At 49.3% G+C, this 19,070-nt stretch overlaps 2 protein-coding genes across 2 annotated transcripts; both read left to right on the top strand.

The window, feature by feature from the left end:
• The first annotated feature begins 14,102 nt into the window (after nt 1-14,102).
• On the top strand, nt 14,103-14,513 carry LOC138352714 (uncharacterized). Its single transcript, XM_069305295.1, has one exon. The coding sequence runs from the start codon at nt 14,103-14,105 to the stop codon at nt 14,511-14,513; it is 411 nt and encodes a 136-aa protein (XP_069161396.1).
• Nucleotides 14,514-14,579: 66 nt separating this feature from the next.
• On the top strand, nt 14,580-14,993 carry LOC138352715 (polyglutamine-binding protein 1-like). The gene has a single exon (XM_069305296.1). The coding sequence runs from the start codon at nt 14,580-14,582 to the stop codon at nt 14,991-14,993; it is 414 nt and encodes a 137-aa protein (XP_069161397.1).
• Nucleotides 14,994-19,070: the final 4,077 nt, after the last annotated feature.

Below are 19,070 nucleotides of genomic sequence, written 5' to 3' on the forward strand. Positions count from 1 at the left end.
CGTAGCCTCACGTAGCCTCACATAGCCTCACGTAGCCTCACGCAGTCTCACGTAGTCTCACGTAGCCTCACGTAGCCTCACGCAGTCTCACGTAGCCTCACGCAATCTCACGTACTCTCACGTAGCCTCACGTAGCCTCATGTAGCCTCACGTAGCCTCACGTAGCCTCACATAGCCTCACGTAGCCTCACGCAGTCTCACGTAGTCTCACGTAGCCTCACGTAGCCTCACGCAGTCTCACGTAGCCTCACGCAGTCTCACGTAGTCTCACGTAGCCTCACGTAGCCTCACGCAGTCTCACGTAGCCTCACGCAGTCTCACGTAGCCTCACGCAGTCTCACGTAGTCTCACGTAGCCTCACGTAGCCTCACGTAGATTCAGGTAGCCTCACGTAGTCGCACGTAGCCTCACGCAGTCTCACGTAGTCTCACGTAGCCTCACGTAGCCTCACGCAGTCTCACGTAGCCTCACGCAGTCTCACGTAGCCTCACGCAATCTCACGTAGTCTCACGCAGTCTCACGTAGTCTCACGTAGCCTCACGTAGCCTCACGCAGTCTCACGTAGCCTCACGCAGTCTCACGTAGCCTCACGCAGTCTCACGTAGTCTCACGTAGCCTCACGTAGCCTCACGCAGTCTCACGTAGTCTCACGCAGTCTCACGTAGCCTCACGCAGTCTCACGTAGCCTCACGCAGTCTCACGTAGCCTCACGCAGTCTCACGTAGTCTCACGCAGTCTCACGTAGCCTCACGCAGTCTCACGTACTCTCACGTAGCCTCACGTAGCCTCACGCAGTCTCACGTAGCCTCACGCAGTCTCACGTAGCCTCACGCAGTCTCACGTAGCCTCACGTAGCCTCACGCAGTCTCACGTAGCCTCACGCAGTCTCACGTAGCCTCACGCAGTCTCACGTACTCTCACGTAGCCTCACGTAGACTCACGTAGCCTCACGCAGTCTCACGTAGCCTCACGCAGTCTCACGTAGCCTCACGCTTTCTCACGTACTCTCACGTAGCCTCACGTAGCCTCACGTAGCCTCACGCAGTCTCACGTACTCTCACGTAGCCTCACGTAGCCTCATGTAGCCTGACGTAGTCTCACGTAGCCTCACGTAGTCTCACGCAGTCTCACGTAGCCTCACGCAGTCTCACGTAGCCTCACGTAGCCTCACGTAGCCTCACATATCCTCAAGTAGTCTCACGTAGCCTCATGTAGCCTCACGTAGCCCCACGTAGCCTCACGTAGTCTCACGTAGCCTCACGTAGCCTCATTCGTCAGTTAGCGCCACAAAGTAGAGCCCAAATGGTCGTAAGCTCGGCCATTTACGACCTCTTCATCAGCTACAATAAACACATTTGTCCCGCATGACAAATGTCGACTCAGCCGGTCGTAAAGTCGAGGGTGTGTGAGAGGTCGTAACAACACCTGCCTCGATCATGCTGTGATCAACACTGCAACATTGTAACAAGTGTTTCCCTCGCTCAGCTGAGCGATGGACACTGTCGCAACACTGTGTTGCAAGGTGAAAGTCTCTATACCAATCATCTGGAGACAGGAAGGTGTTTTCTTTTCGAATGTGTCCTGACTCTAATGTTGGAGGTGTAGGCAGTTAGCGTGCTAGGAACGACCCATCGGTGAACCAGATATACTCCTGGGGCCCAGATTCACGAAGGAGTTACGCAAGCACTTACGAACCTGGGCGCCAGATTCACGAAGGAGTTACGCAAGCACTTACGACCCTGTACGTCTTTTCTCAATCTTTGGCGGCTTTGTTTACAATTATTGAACAGTTAATGAGCTCGGAAGCACCAGGAGGCTGTTTATAACAATAACAACAGTTGATTGGCAAGTTTTCATGCTTGTAAACTGTTTAATAAATGTAACACACTGGCAGGGGTCTCCAGCAATACACTGGCAGGCTTCCACACAGGAACAGAAGATGGGGTCGGGTGCGCTCAACAGATGGCGTCGACATCGTCACACTTATATCCGAACGGTTATATGACAACCATAAAGTCTAGGGGCCCTGATATACACCGCTATATGAGAACCATAAAGTCTAGGGGCCCTGATATACACCGATATATGACAACCTTAAAGTCTAGGGGCCCTGATATACACCGCTATATGACAACCATAAAGTCTAGGGGCCCTGATATACACCGCTATATGACAACCATACAGTCTAGGGGCCCTGATATACACCGCTATATAACAACCATAAAGTCTAGGGGCCCTGATATACACCGCTATATGACAACCATAAAGTCTAGGGGCCCTGATATACACCGCTATATGACAACCATAAAGTCTAGGGGCGCTGATATACACCGGTTATATGAACCACAAAGTCTAGGGGCCCTGATATACACCGGTTATATGAACCATAAAGTCTAGGGGCCCTGATATACACCGCTATATGACAACCATAAAGTCTAGGGGCCCTGATATACACCACTATATGACAACCATAAAGTCTACAAGCTAGAGAACACCGCTATATGACAACCATAAAGTCTACAAGCTAGAGAACACCACTATATGACAACCATAAAGTCTACAAGCTAGAGAACACCGCTATATGACAACCATAAAGTCTACAAGCTAGAGAACACCGCTATATGACAACCATAAAGTCTACAAGCTAGAGAACACCGCTATATGATAACCATAAAGTCTACAAGCTAGAGAACACCGCTATATGACAACCATAAAGTCTACAAGCTAGAGAACACCGCTATATGACAACCATAAAGTCTACAAGCTAGAGAACACCGCAGTTCTCTCATTACTACTCAGAAATACACATATATCAGCAAGTGAATGTGTGTCTTCATAACTACAATCCTCAGGGTGATGTAGAAGAGTGTTAATGGGCATAATGGGCCAGGCTTACCATCCATCACCCTAATGGGTGTCTGGCCCAGTAGCTGCCGCAGGGTTATAGCTTAGTGTTGTGGGTAGGAAGGCAGCTTAACACCTACACACCTGCAGGTTAACACCCTGCACACACCTGCAGATTAACACCCTGCACACACACACACACACACACCTGCAGCTTAACACTCTACACACACACCTGCAGCTTAACACTCTGCACACACACACACACACACCTGCAGCTTAACACCCTACACACACACACACACACACACACCTGCAGCTTAACACCTTGCACACACACACACACACACACCTGCAGCTTACACCCTGCACACACACACACACACACACACACCTGCAGCTTAACACTCTACACACACACCTGCAGCCTAACACCCTGCACACACACACACACACACACACACACCTGCAGCTTAACACCCTGCACACACCCGCAGTTTAACACAACACCTGTGTTAAGGCCTGTCGCTGGTCTAGCGGCACCTGTCAACCGTTGACACCTGTCAACACTTCTCAGGGGACTAAAGAGGATTTGTTCCTCTACGACGGAAGAAGGTTTCCGAGGTGTTCCCATGTCAAGGGAAGCCGCAGACCGGTCATAGCTCAAAGTTTCCTCAATTACTTGGCTGGCTGGGAGGAGTAGTGCTTGGACTCAACCGTAGCTACGAGAGCGAGGAGACAAGAGACTCTATTGGCTCTATTGAGAGCAGCAAGAGGAAGGTGTAGGGAGAGTGAAGCCTACAGGCTTCCAAGAGCTTCCTTAAATGATGTTGAAACTTCTGATAAATGATTCACTGTCTTGGGTTCAGGGAAGATTGTCCCCCCACACCCTGAACAAGCTCTCTGCTTCTATGAATGACATTAGTTAATTTAACTTTATTAAGAATAATTTTACGATTTATCGGATTTTACTGAAAGATTTGCTGCCCTTTATTCTATACAATCTATTCCTGCCATTTTTTTGCGTCTCTTTGATATTTGAACTGTTATATACAAGTCTTCTATGTGTGTGTGTTAATTATTTTTCATGGAATGTTCACAATTGAACCAGAATATCTTTCAGTGTCAGAAGTGGAGATGACCCTGAATGAGATACGTATTTAAATGTATCTCCATGTATCAAATGTATCTTTAAATACATAACCCCTAAATATTCAATATTTAGGTGAGAGCAGAGGAAGACAGGACACAGCTAGCATCACTAAACGAAACTGAAGCTGTGGAACAAAAGACATGTTAAACGAGGCAGGAGAAGCACAGTCTACCTCAAGCGAGTCACTTACTAAACGAGAACTACCCCCCGCTAAACACACACCGAAACTACGACGTTGGTATAACGTTCGAACAAGTTTTAACACCTAACCAGTTATAACAACCAATATAGCAAGTTGTAACAACGTTCTAACACGTCATAAACACGTTAAGCCAAGATGGAACAACTTTATTACAAGTTGTAACAAGCGGAAAATAGAGACAGTTTCGGTTTGTGTTTCCAGGGCCCGGCAGCTGGAAGAAGGCCAATGCGGTACCACTCTACAAGGAAGGAGATAGAGGAGAGGCACTCAACAACAGACCAATATCCCCGACAAGTCTCACTTGCAAAGTACTCGATAGAATTATAAGGATAAGATAAGTTACACACCTGAAGATAATTACGTAAATAAACCCCCTCAATATGGCAAATCATGCCTAACAATTCCTTTTTTCATGCCAGGGAAAGGAAATCATGCCTAACATGCCTATTGAAATGACAGAGTAACAAAATTAAGATTGAACAGATAACAGGCCTCAATGCGTATTTCTTGACTGTCAAAATGTCTTTGACACAGTACCTCAGAAGAGATTACTATACAAACTTGAGAGGCAGAGGGACGTAAGCGGAAAAACACTAGTATAGATAAGAAATTAACTAACAGGCAGGAATCAGAGGGTGACAGTGAGGGTGACAAATTGGACTGGCGTAGGGTGACAAGTTAGGTTACCTCAGAGATCGATGCTGGGACCAATACTGTTCTCATTTACGTAAATTGGCTCTCTAAAAATTGGCTCTTACGTAAATTGACTCTCTAAAAATTGGCTCTTACGTAAATTGGCTCTCTAAAAATTGGCTCTTACGTAAATTGGCTCTCTAAAAATTGGCTCTTACGTAAATTGGCTCTCTAAAAATTGGCTCTTACGTAAATTGGCTCTCTAAAAATTGGCTCTCTAAAAATTGGCTCTTACGTAAATTGGCTCTCTAAAAATTGGCTCTTACGTAAATTGGCTCTCTAAAAATTGGCTCTTACGTAAATTGGCTCTCTAAAAATTGGCTCTTACGTAAATTGGCTCTCTAAAAATTGGCTCTTACGTAAATTGGCTCTCTAAAAATTGGCTCTTACGTAAATTGGCTCTCTAAAAATTGGCTCTTACGTAAATTGGCTCTCTAAAAATTGGCTCTTACCTAAATTGGCTCTCTAAAAATTGGCTCTTACGTAAATTGGCTCTCTAAAAATTGGCTCTTACGTAAATTGGCTCTCTAAAAATTGGCTCTTACGTAAATTGGCTCTCTAAAAATTGGCTCTTACGTAAATTGGCTCTCTAAAAATTGGCTCTGACGTAAATTGGCTCTCTAAAAATTGGCTCTTACGTAAATTGGCTCTCTAAAAATTGGCTCTTACGTAAATTGGCTCTCTAAAAATTGGCTCTCTAAAAATTGGCTCTTACGTAAATTGGCTCTCTAAAAATTGGCTCTGACGTAAATTGGCTCTCTAAAAATTGGCTCTTACGTAAATTGGCTCTCTAAAAATTGGCTCTTACGTAAATTGGCTCTCTAAAAATTGGCTCTTACGTAAATTGGCTCTCTAAAAATTGGCTCTTACGTAAATTGGCTCTCTAAAAATTGGCTCTTACGTAAATTGGCTCTCTAAAAATTGGCTCTCTAAAAATTGGCTCTTACGTAAAAGACTCTCTATTGGAGTTGTGTCTTACATGAACAAAACCACAAGGGCCGTGACGAGGATTCGAACCTGCGTCCGAGAGCATCCCAGACGCTGCCTTAATCGACTGAGCAACGACAGGGTCAACTTCGGTTTCAACTCCCTTTGACCATGTTGTAGCTCAATTGATTAAGGCAGCGTCTGGGATGCTCTCGGACGCAGGTTCGAATCCTCGTCACGGCCCTTGTGGATTTGTTCATTTGATGCATCAGGCTATTGTGATTTCTGTGTGAAATAACTCTTACACGTCGATGTTTGCAGACGATGCAAAATTAATGAGAAGAATCGTGACTGATAAGGAGTGTAAGATTCTCTAGGAATATATAAGCAAAGTAGGTTCGAGAAATGGCTACTGGAGTTCAGCACCAGCAAGTGTAAGGTGATGAAATTATAAACAGGAGACAGATCAAAATGACAGTACACGAGGAAAGGGGGAAGTACTCCCTATAACAGGTAGAGAAAGAGACCTGGGAGTGGACACACACCAAACCTTATTCTGGAGGTTGATATAAATAGGATAACATCAGCAACATATCCCACACTAGCACAAATCAGAGCATCATTCCCAAAGAAAGAGGCATTTAAATCGCTGCACACCACCTACGTGAGACCAGTTTTAGAGTATGCTGCCCCGTCGTGGACCCCCTTATCTTAAATAACAAAAGGCTCAGAATTTTGCTTTTTGGCTTATTCCAAAACTGCGAGGGATGGGGTATGAAGAGACACTGAAGGAGCATGATGACGCTAGAATAATTGAAGGGAGAGGGGGAGGGGGGACATGACAGAAACGTAGAAGATACTTAGGGAATTGACAGTGAAAATAAAAAGAGGAAATGTTCACAGAGAGCGTGTATGGAGTTGAGGCTCAGATGAATAACAGATGTTACAACAATTTATTTTAACGTACGAATAATGTGTAAATGTAGCGAACTAAGGGAGCAGATTGTAGAAGCTAACTCCATTCGTAATTTTAAAAGTAGATATAATAGGAAAATTGTTCAGGAATCGCCGGATAGAAAGACAAGGAGTCTAAAAGCAAACGCTCGATCCTGCAAGCATAGATGAGCAGAAATAGATGAGTACACACAAGTAGGAAACACCTGACAGCACACATCATGGGAGGGAGAGAAGGGCAAGAGACCTTTGAGGAGAAAGCGCCAAGCCACCACGACTATATAGCACTGGGAAGGGGTCAGGATAAGGATTTGGGATGGGACGGCGGAAAGGAATGGTGCTCAACCACTTGGAGAGAGAGAGAGAGAGGCATGAGAGATATGCTCAGAGACAAGATCACTATAGAGGCGGACGGAGAGAACAGGAAAAGTATAATCCCAACATGAGTCTGGGGAGTTATGCAGGGGGGAACAGAGGGACCAGGGGAAAGAATCATAGAAAATACTGAAGCAAGAATTGGGGGACATGAGAGTACATCATGAAACTGACGGAGAGAAATATGCCAGACATGTGAGGGGAGACTAGCAGAAACTGCAGAGGCATGTCAAGAACTCGCATCTGGAGAGTTTGACAAATAAAATAAACTGTGTCAGGAGAGTTTGTTGAAAAAGAAGTCAGAAACTGATGAGATATTTGAGATAGATTTGTGATATATGGGGACCTATTGGAAGGGCCAAGTGGTAGAACTAAGTTGGAGATGTGAGAGGGAACCGTGTTAAGCTGGGTGAAGAAAAACGGTAATCTTAAGGCAATAAGACGGCAATTAATGATAAACAATCCCATTAGAGGATATAAACAAAAGAAAAAAAATTAGGGGGCCTGAACCCTTAAAATTGAAACACGTGGACCCAAGAAGTCACACAAAATAACATAGTTATTTAATAACATAATAACATAGTTGCTGATCTGCCAAGGGCAAACTTCAAAAAACTTAAAGTAACAGAAAAGGAGGATAATTAAACAAAAATGAGAACACTGATTACACAAAGTTTTCTTTATGATTACATAAAGAGATCCATAAACATCCTTGAACTCCTATGTCTATGCGTTGTAGAGAGAGACTTGGTGGAAGGCTGGGTTAATATACACACTGATGAATTAGACCACTAAAATTCATATTTGCAAATAAGATTTCATCAAGAGCCCAGATTAGACACAAGGGGAACCAGAGAGGTGTAGAAGGCTACTGAAATGTATATCATGATAATAACACGAATAAAGAGGAAATAAAGATAAATGCTAGAACAGCACACAAGCAGAAGAGAGAGAGAGAGAGAGAGAGAGAGAGAGAGAGAGAGAGAGAGAGAGAGAGAGAGAGAGAGAGAGAGAGAGAGAGAGAGAGAGAGTAATTGGAGGCACCTTGTTACTTTGAAGTTACCTTGAGGTGCTTCCGGGGCTTAGTGTCCCCGCGGCCCGGTCGTCGACCAGGCCTCCTGGTTGCCGGACTGATCAACCAGGCTGTTAGACGCGGCTACCCGCAGCCTGACGTATGAGTCACAGCCTGGTTGATCAGGTATCCTTTGGAGGTGCTTATCCAGTTCTCTCTTGAACACTGTGAGGGGTCGGCCAGTTATGCCCCTTATGTGCAGTTATGTATATATGTATAGGTACCTATACCTATATGTATATGTGTAGGTACAGAGCAAGCGAGAAGAGAGTAAGGGTTGCTATGAGTTACAATCCCCAGAGAACCACAGAAAACCCCTAACAATCACACAAGAATACGAACAGAGTCTTCATAAACATCGTCGAAGATCTGGCAGGATTATCCCTTAGATCGAGAGCAAAGATGCTTATGACAGATTTATATTATGGACAAACTTCCTAGAAATCATTCGACTCAAAAGGAGGCCAAGGGGAAGAGACATGAAGAGTCAAACTAATAAAAGTTGCAGAAAGAAACTTCGCAACACACCAGGGACCTTCGCAACACATCAGGGACCTTCGCAACACACCAGAGACCTTCGCAACACACCAGAGACCTTCGCAACACACCAGGAAACTTCACAACACACCAAGGACCTTCGCAACACACCAGGGACCTTCGTAACACACCAGGGACCTTCGCAACACTCCAGGGACCTTCGCAACATATACCAGAGACATTCGCAACACACCAGGGACCTTCGCAACACACCAGGGACCTTCGCAACATATACCAGAGACATTCGCAACACACCAGGGACCTTCGCAACACACCAGGGACCTTCGCAACACATACCAGGGACATTCGCAACACACCAGGGACCTTCGCAACACACCAGGGACCTTCGCAACACACCAGGGACCTTTGCAACACATCAGAGACCTTCGTAACACACCAGGGACCTTTGCAACTCACCAGGAACCTTCGTAACACACCAGGGACCTTCGCAACACACCAGGGACTTTCGCAACACACACCAGGGACCTTTGCAACACACCAGGGACCTTCGCAACACACCAGGGACCTTTGTTACACACCAGGAACCTTTGCAACACACACCAGGGACCTTCGCAACACACCAGGGACCTTCGCAACACACCAGGAACCTTCGCAACACACACCAGGGACCTTCGCAACACACCAGGGATCTCTGTTATACACCAGGGACCTTCGCAACACACCAGGGACCTTTGTTACACATCAGGGACCTTCGCAACACACCAGGGACCTTCGCAACACACCAAGGGCCTTCGCAACACACCAGGGACCTTCACAACACACCAGGGACCTTCGCAACACACCAAGGACCTTCGCAACACACCAGGGACCTTCGCAACACACCAAGGACCTTAAACAACACACCAAGGACCTTTGTTACACACCAGGGACCTTCGTAACTCACCAGGGACCTTCGCAACACACCAGGGACCTTCGCAACACACCAGGGACCTTCGCAACACATCAGAGACCTTCGTAACACACCAGGGACCTTCGCAACTCACCAGGGACCTTCGCAACACACACCAGGGACCTTTGTTACACACCAGGGACCTTCGTAACACAACAGGGACCTTCGCAACACACCAGGGACCTTCGCAACACACCAAGGACCTTCGCAACACACCAGGGACCTTCGCAACACACCAGGGACCTTCGCAACACACCAGAGACCTTCACAACACACCAGAGACCTTCGCAACACACCAGAGACCTTCACAACACACCAGAGTCCTTCGCAACACACCAGAGACCTTCACAACACACCAGAGACCTTTGCAACACACCAGGGACCTTCACAACACACCAGGGACCTTCACAACACACCTGAGACCTTTGCAACACACCAGAGACCTTCACAACACACCAAAGACCTTCCCAACACACCAAAGACCTTCGTAACACACAAGAGACCTTCGTAACACACCAAAGACCTTCCCAACACATCAAAGACCTTCGTAACACACCAGAGACCTTCGTAACACACCAGGGACCTTCGTAACACACCAGGGACCTTCACAGCACACCAGGAACCTTCGCAACACACCAGGAACCTTCGTAACACACCAGAGACCTTCACAACACACCAGGAACCTTCGTAACACACCAGGGACCTTCACAACACACCAGAGACCTTCGCAACACACCAGAGACCTTCGCAACACACCAGAGACCTTCGCAACACACCAAGGACCTTCACAACACACCAGGGACCTTCACAACACACCAGGGACCTTCACAACACACCAGGGACCTTCGCAACACACCAGAGACCTTCGCAACACACCAGGGACCTTCACAACACACCAGGGACCTTCACAACACACCAGGGACCTTCGCAACACACCAGGGACCTTCACAACACACCAGAGTCCTTCGCAACACACCAGAGACCTTCACAACACACCAGAGACCTTTGCAACACACCAGGGACCTTCACAACACACCAGGGACCTTCACAACACACCTGAGACCTTTGCAACACACCAGAGACCTTCACAACACACCAAAGACCTTCCCAACACACCAAAGACCTTCGTAACACACCAGAGACCTTCGTAACACACCAGGGACCTTCGTAACACACCAAAGACCTTCGCAACACATCAAAGACCTTCGTAACACACCAGAGACCTTCACAACACACCAGAGACCTTCGTAACACACCAGGGACCTTCACAACACACCAGAGACCTTCGTAACACACCAGGGACCTTCACAACACACCAGAGACCTTCGTAACACACCAGGGACCTTCACAACACACCAGAGACCTTCGTAACACACCAGGGACCTTCACAACACACCAGAGACCTTCGTAACACACCAGGGACCTTCACAACACACCAGGGACCTTCACAACACACCAGAGACCTTCGTAACACACCAGGGACCTTCACAACACACCAGAGACCTTCGTAACACACCAGGGACCTTCACAACACACCAGAGACCTTCGTAACACACCAGGGACCTTCACAACACACCAGAGACCTTCGTAACACACCAGGGACCTTCACAACACACCAGAGACCTTCACAACACACCAGGGACCTTCACAACACACCAGGGACCTTCGCTACACACCAGGGACCTTCACAACACACCAGGGACCTTCGCAACACACCAGGGACCTTCACAACACACCAGAGACCTTCGTAACACACCAGGGACCTTCGCAACACACCAGGGACCTTCACAACACACCAGAGACCTTCGTAACACACCAGGGACCTTCGCAACACACCAGGGACCTTCACAACACACCAGAGACCTTCGTAACACACCAGGGACCTTCGCAACACTTCGCAACACTTAATAAACCAGTCATCAATACAGAACTTGAGCCTCATAAAAGCAAAGTGGACATTGAGCCATTCACTGTTCCATCTTGACCTGATTGTACTTACACATACATCACCAAATGTTTAGAATAATGAGATCATTGTGCATGAAATACAATGAGGATAAGTGACCAATGTTTAATAATCAATGTTGTTGTTGTTGTTGTTAAAGATTCGCTACTTGGAACAAAGTTCCAAGTAGCACGGGCTATGGTGAGCCCGTAGTGCCTTTAAAAATAATCAATGGTTATGGAGTTATGAAAGCAAAAGGGGTTAGTGGAAGATTAGCTGGCGGATACCATGAGAAAAAGAGGCTGAGGGGCAGATGCTAGTCTTTGTGAGTACAACTAGGTAAGTGCAACTAGGTTATCTTGAGTGGTTATCTTGAGATGATTTCGGGGCTTTTTAGTGTCCCCGCGGCCCGGTCCTCGACCAGGCCTCCACCCCCCAGGAAGCAGCCCGTGACTGCTGACTAACACCCAGGTACCTATTTTACTGCTAGGTAACAGGGGCATAGGGTGAAAGAAACTCTGCCCATTGTTTCTCGCCGGCGCCTGGGATTGAACCCAGGACCACAGGATCACAAGTCCAGCGTGCTGTCCGCTCGGCCGACCGGCTCCCTAGGTGAGTACAACAGAATGTTCTGCTTGGATATGTTAGTCATGGATCAATAAATTCCCGGCCCCTTCTCTCTGGCAGTCTGGAGGGGGGGGGTGTCACAAGAGCCGAACACGAAGCAAAATAACACACCTGACAGCTATGAGAGGGTCTCCAACACCTGTGTGATCAGGGCCCCCAACACCTGTGTCTGAGGAGGGCCCCCCAACACCTGTGTGTGACGAGGGCCCCCCAACACCTGTGTGTGACAAGGGCCTCCCAACACCTGTGTGTGACGAGGGCCCCCCAACACCTGTGTGTGACAAGGGCCCCCCAACACACCTGTGTGTGACGAGGGCCCCCCAACACCTGTGTGTGACGAGGGCCCCCCAACACCTGTGTGTGACGAGGGCCCCCCAACACCTGTGTGTGACGAGGGCCCCCAACACCTGTGTGTGACGAGGGCCCCCATCACCTGTGTGTGACGAGGGCCCCCAACACCTGTGTGTGATGAGGGGCCCCCCAACACCTGTGCGTGATCAGGGCCCCCAACACCTGTGTGTGATGAGGGCCCCCAACACCTGTGTGTGATGAGGGCCCCCAACACCTGTGTGTGATGAGGGCCCCCCAACACCTGTGTGTGATGAGGGCGCCCCAACACCTGTGTGTGACGAGGGCCCCCCAACACCTGTGTGTGACGAGGGCCCCCCAACACCTGTATGTGTTGAAGGCCCCCCAACACCTGTGTGTGACGAGGGCCCCCCAACACCTGTGTGTGACGAGGGCCCCCCAACACCTGTGTGTGTTGAGGGCCCCCAACACCTGTGTGTGTTGAGGGCCCCCCAACACCTGTGTGTGACGAGGGCCCCCCAACACCTGTGTGATCAGGGCCCCCAACACCTGTGTGATCAGGGCCCCCAACACCTGTGTGTGACGAGGGCCCCCCAACACCTGTGTGTGACGAGGGCCCCCCAACACCTGTGTGATCAGGGCCCCCAACACCTGTGTGTGACGAGGCCCCCCAACACCTGTGTGTGACGAGGGCCCCCCAACACCTGTGTGTGACGAGGGCCCCCCAACACCTGTGTGTGATGAGGGCCCCCCAACACCTGTGTGTGACGAGGGCCCCCCAACACCTGTGTGTGACGAGGGCCCCGAACACCTGTGTGTGATGAGGGGCCCCCCAACACCTGTGTGTGACGAGGGCCCCCCAACACCTGTGTGTGATGAGGGATCCCCAACACCTGTGTGTGACGAGGGCCCCCCAACACCTATGTGTGACGAGGGCCCCCAACACCTGTGTGTGTTGAAGGCCCCCCAACACCTGTGTGTTTTGAGGGCCCCCCAACACCTGTGTGAAGAGGGCCCCCAACACCTGTGTGTGACGAGGGCCCCCCAACACCTGTGTGTGTTGAAAGCCCCCCAACACCTGTGTGTGACAAGGGCCCCCCAACACCTGTGTGTGACGAGGGCCCCCCAACACCTGTGTGTGACGAGGCCCCCCAACACCTGTGTGTGACGAGGGCCCCCCAACACCTATGTGATCAGGGCCCCCAACACCTGTGTGTGTTGAGGGCCCCCCAACACCTGTGTGTGTTGAGGGCCCCCCCAACACCTGTGTGTGACGAGGGCCCCCAAACACACGTGTCAGGAAGACCCCAAACACCTGATACGACTCAACCAATTACTACCAATGGAAAGAGAGAGAGAAAGAGAGAGACGACGTTGGAACCATTGTAAAAGCCAGAATAATTAATGGTAACACCATTATTTAGGGAGCGAAAAACACAATTGGAAGTACAATGGAAACGGGAGATAAAGGGAATTCGAGATGGTCTTGAACCACAAATAAAGACCACGAAACCCTTGTGAACACTTTACTGGGAGAAACAGGAAAGTGAGATCATGGCAACAGGGATGAACATGACAACAGGAACGGGAACATGGCAACAGGGAGCGGGAACATGGCAACAGGGACGGGAACATGACAACAGGGGCGGGAACATGACAACAGGAGCGGGAACATGGCAACAGGGACGGGAACATGGCAACAGGAACGGGAACATGGCAACAGGGAGCGGGAACATGACAACAGGAAGCGGGAACATGGCAACAGGGAGCGGGAACATGGCAACAGGGAGCGGGAACATGGCAACAGGGACGGGAACATGGCAACAGGAACGGGAACATGGCAACAGGGAGCGGGAACATGACAACAGGAAGCGGGAACATGGCAACAGGGAGCGGGAACATGACAACAGGGAGCGGGAACATGACAACAGGAGCGGGAACATGACAACAGGAGCGGGAACATGACAACAGGGAGCGGGAACATGACAACTGGGAGCGGGAACATGACAACAGGAACGGAAACATGGCAACATGGAGCGGGAACATGACAACAGGGAGCGGGAACATGACAAAGGGGAGCGGGAACATGACAACAGGGAGCGGGAACATGACAACAGGGAGCGAGAACATGACAAAGGGGAGCGGGAACATGACAACAGGGAGCGGGAACATGACAACAGGGAGCGGGAACATGACAACAGGGAGCGAGAACATGACAACAGGGAGCGGGAACATGACAACAGGAAGCGGGAACATGACAACAGGAAGCGGGAACATGACAACAGGACCGGGAACATGACAACAGGGAGCGGGAACATGGCAACAGGGAGCGGGAACATGACAACAGGGAGCGGGAACATGACAACAGGAAGCGGGAACATGACAACAGGGAGCGGGAACATGACAACAGGGAGCGGGAACATGACAACAGGAACAGGAACATAGCAACAGGAGCGGGAACATGACAACAGGGAGCGGGAACATGACAACAGGGAGCGGGAACATGACAACAGGGAGCGGGAACATGACAACAGGAGCGGGTACATGACAACAGGAACAGGAACATAGCAACAGGAGCGGGGACATGACAACAGGGAGCGGGAACATGACAACAGGGAGCGGGAACATGACAACAGGGAGCGGGAACATGACAACAGGAGCGGGAACATGACAACAGGAGCGGGAACATAACAACAGGAGCAGGAACATAGCAACAGGAGCGGGAACATGACAACAGGAACAGGAACATAGCAACAGGAGCGGGAACATGACAACAGGGAGCGGGAACATGACAACAGGAGCGGGAACATGACAACAGGGAGCGGGAACATGGCAACAGGAGCGGGAACATGACAACAGGGAGCGGGAACATAGCAACAGGGAGTGGGAACATGACAACAGGAACAGGAACATAGCAACAGGAGCGGGAACATGGCAACAGGAGCGGGAACATGACAACAGGAGCGGGAACATGACAACAGGAAGCAGGAACATGACAACAGGAACAGGAACATAGCAACAGGAGCGGGAACATGGCAACAGGAGCGGGAACATGACAACAGGAGCGGGAACATGGCAACAGGGAGCGGGAACATGACAACAGGGAGCGGGAACATGACAACAGGGAGCGGGAACATGACAACAGGAGCGGGAACATGACAACAGGAAGCGGTAACATGACAACAGGAAGCGGGAACATGACAACAGGGAGCGGGAACATAGCAACAGGGAGTGGGAACATGACAACAGGGAGCGGGAACATGACAACAGGAGCGGGAACATGACAACAGGAAGCGGGAACATGACAACAGGAAGCGGGAACATGACAACAGGGAGCGGGAACATGCCAACAGGACCGGGAACATGACAACAGGAAGCGGGAACATGACAACAGGAGCGGGAACATGACAACAGGAAGCGGGAACATGGCAACAGGAAGCGGGAACATGGCAACAGGAGCGGGAACATGGCAACAGGAGCGGGAACATGGCAACAGGAAGCGGGAACATGACAACAGGAACGGGAACATGGCAACAGGAGCGGGAACATGGCAACAGGGAGCGGGAACATGACAACAGGGAGCGGGAACATGACAACAGGAAGCGGGAACATGGCAACAGGGAGCGGGAACATGGCAACAGGGAGCGGGAACATGACAACAGGAAGCGGGAACATGACAACAGGGACGGGAACATGACAACAGGAACAGGAACATGACAACAGGACCGGAAACATGACAAACTTTCTTGAATGTGTAGAGAGAATGATGTACTTAATCGCAGGACACCATATGTAGTTCCATATGTAGTGATATGTAATAAACTTTATTTACACTCAATATACACTCAGGGAGCAGGTCGGCCGAGCGGACAGCACGCTGGACTTGTGATCCTGTGGTCCTGGGTTCGATCCCAGGCGCCGGCGAGAAACATTGGGCAGAGTTTCTTTCACCCTATGCCCCTGTTACCTAGCAGTAAAATAGGTACCTGGGTGTTAGTCAGCTGTCACGGGCTGCTTCCTGGGGGTGGAGGCCTGGTCGAGGACCGGGCCGCGGGGACACTAAAAGCCCCCGAAATCATCTCAAAGATAACCTCAAAGATAGCTGTACCCCTGCCACGCGTTGCTGTGGCTTTGAACCTTTCCCAAGAGATAACGAGTGTACATGGAGTTGCTGTACGTCTCTCTAGACGTCGGAGGACGTCAAACAGACGCATCTGCACTTGACAATATCATCTCCACTTGCAGGCGAAGAGTCACAATAACATTACAATCGACTTGAGAATGGTCCAAGACGGACCGAAACGTCGTCGTCCCTTCACCTTCTAGTGTGTGGTCTGATCAACATTATATTTTTCCACCATTTTTCACCTGTCCAATGTTTTATTTAAAGATAATTTACACCTGACTGTCATTTCCTGACATTTGCATTGATAATAACAGGTGTGTGTGTGCACCTGTATTTATCTCAGTCATTATTTACGAGGCAGTGGAACCTGTTGATGGCTTCACTGAATATTCAGGTGAAGTGTTTAATTATATTTTGTCATTTGTCAATGAGTTCTGTGACGCATTGAAAACTGTATCTCTCCTCGCTACTATCGCTTCGTTGAGCTTATCGTTGAGCGTTTGATTCCTCGTTATTGGCGTGTCTCTCTATCTCCCTCTCTTCGTTATTGGCGTGTCTCTCTATCTCCCTCTCTTCGTTATTGGCGTGTCTCTCTATCTCCCTCTCTTCGTTATTGGCGTGTCTCTCTATCTCCCTCTCTTCGTTATTGGCGTGTCTCTCTATCTCCTTCTCTTCGTTATTGGCGTGTCTCTCTATCTCCCTCTCTTCGTTATTGGCGTGTCTCTCAATCTCCCTCTCTTCGTTATTGGCGTGTCTCTCTATCTCCTTCTATTCGTTATTGGCGACTCTCTCTATCTCCCTCTCTTCGTTATTGGCGTCTCTCTCTATCTCCATCTCTTCGTTATTGGCGGCCAGTTGAGCTCGTTCCCGCGGATCAACTCGTGTAGTGGATACGTTATTGCTCTTCGATAAATTACTCCTGTTGTCAAACTTGGCATTTTATTCACCTAAGGCCCCCAAGCACTTGGGCTGGACGGTAGAGCGACGGTCTCGCGTCATGCAGGTCGGCGTTCAATCCCCGACCGTCCACCACAAGTGGTTGGGCACCATTCCTTCCCCTCCGTCCTATCCCAAATCCTTATCCTGACCCCTTCCCAGTGCTGTATAGTCGTAATGGCTTGGCGCTTTCTCCTGATATATTCCTTCCTTCCTTCCTTCACCTATCTTGAGGTTATCTTGAGATGATTTCGGGGCTTTAGTGTCCCCTCGGCCCGGTCCTCGACCAGGCCTCCACCCCCAGGAAGCAGCCCGTGACAGATGACTAACTCCCAGGTACCTATTTTACTGTTAGGTAACAGGGGCATAGGGTGAAAGAAACTCTGCCCATTGCTTCTCGCCGGCGCTTGGGATCGAACCCAGGACCACAGGATCACAAGTACAGCGTGCTGTCCGCTCGGCCGACCGGCTCCCGACCTGTCTAGATGCCTTTGAAGGGTCTCGTAATTTTTTTGAAACCAATAGCCTTTTGTTAACTATGTTTCTTCAATTAATTTACTGTATTCTCGCACCTTAACAAATTACATTTAAAAGACATATGAGTTAGTTTCAGCTATTTCTATTCATTTAAATATACTCAAGTGATGATGGTGCTTTCTGGGGATGTTTTGGGGCTATGAAATGGGATTGAACTCGCGTTCCTGGAGCCCCCCTTCTTCCTCCCCAGACACACACACACACACGCTTTGCTGACTCGATCATGGCGAGGTTAATATTTTCGCAACTAAGGCCAGAGACGCGAGTTCGATCCCACATCATTGCCTTAACAGATTTTCTCAGACACATCAGGTTATCGCGATGTCATCGGGGATGTCTCGGTGACATCAGTGACAAACTTCTCTTATTTCCATCTTTATCCCTCGTGCTGTTCTTCTCCTTCACTATTATTGCTACGTCTACTCTTTCTAATGTATCTAAACATCAGCTTCTAAACGCGGCTTCTAGTCAGAGACCGGGCCGCGGGGATGTTGATCCTCGGAATCATCAACTGGTAGCCGTCAACAGGGAAGGGAATGGAACTATCAGGAGAAAGCGCCAAGCCACTACGACTATATATCACTTAGAAGGAGTCAGGATAAGGATTTGGGATGGGACGGAGGGTGGGGGGGGGGGGGGGGGAAGGAATGGTGCCCAACCACTTGTGGACGGTCGGGGATTGAACGCTGACCTGCATGAAGCAAGACCATCGCTCTACCGTCCACCCCAAGTGGTTAGACCCATCAACAGGGAGCAGCTTCATCAATCCTCCATTCACCTGAAGAAAATCCTGCTTCCACAGGATTTTATCAGTTCCCAGGACTCAGTGAACCAAGTCTTGTTTAGGGGTCTGTGTTGGACTTCCAGGCGGGTGCTGCATACTCTAAAGCAAGGGTCATGATGGCTGAATAGACGTTCCTGAA

The sequence above is a fragment of the Procambarus clarkii genome, chromosome 54 (assembly GCF_040958095.1).
Source record: "Procambarus clarkii isolate CNS0578487 chromosome 54, FALCON_Pclarkii_2.0, whole genome shotgun sequence".
Taxonomy (NCBI): Eukaryota; Metazoa; Arthropoda; class Malacostraca; order Decapoda; family Cambaridae; genus Procambarus; species Procambarus clarkii.

Coding starts and splice junctions, on each gene's coding strand:
- LOC138352715 (XM_069305296.1), top strand. CDS start 14,580: ATGGAGCGGGAACATGACAACAGGGAGCGGGAACATGACAAAGGGGAG.
- LOC138352714 (XM_069305295.1), top strand. CDS start 14,103: ATGGCAACAGGGATGAACATGACAACAGGAACGGGAACATGGCAACAG.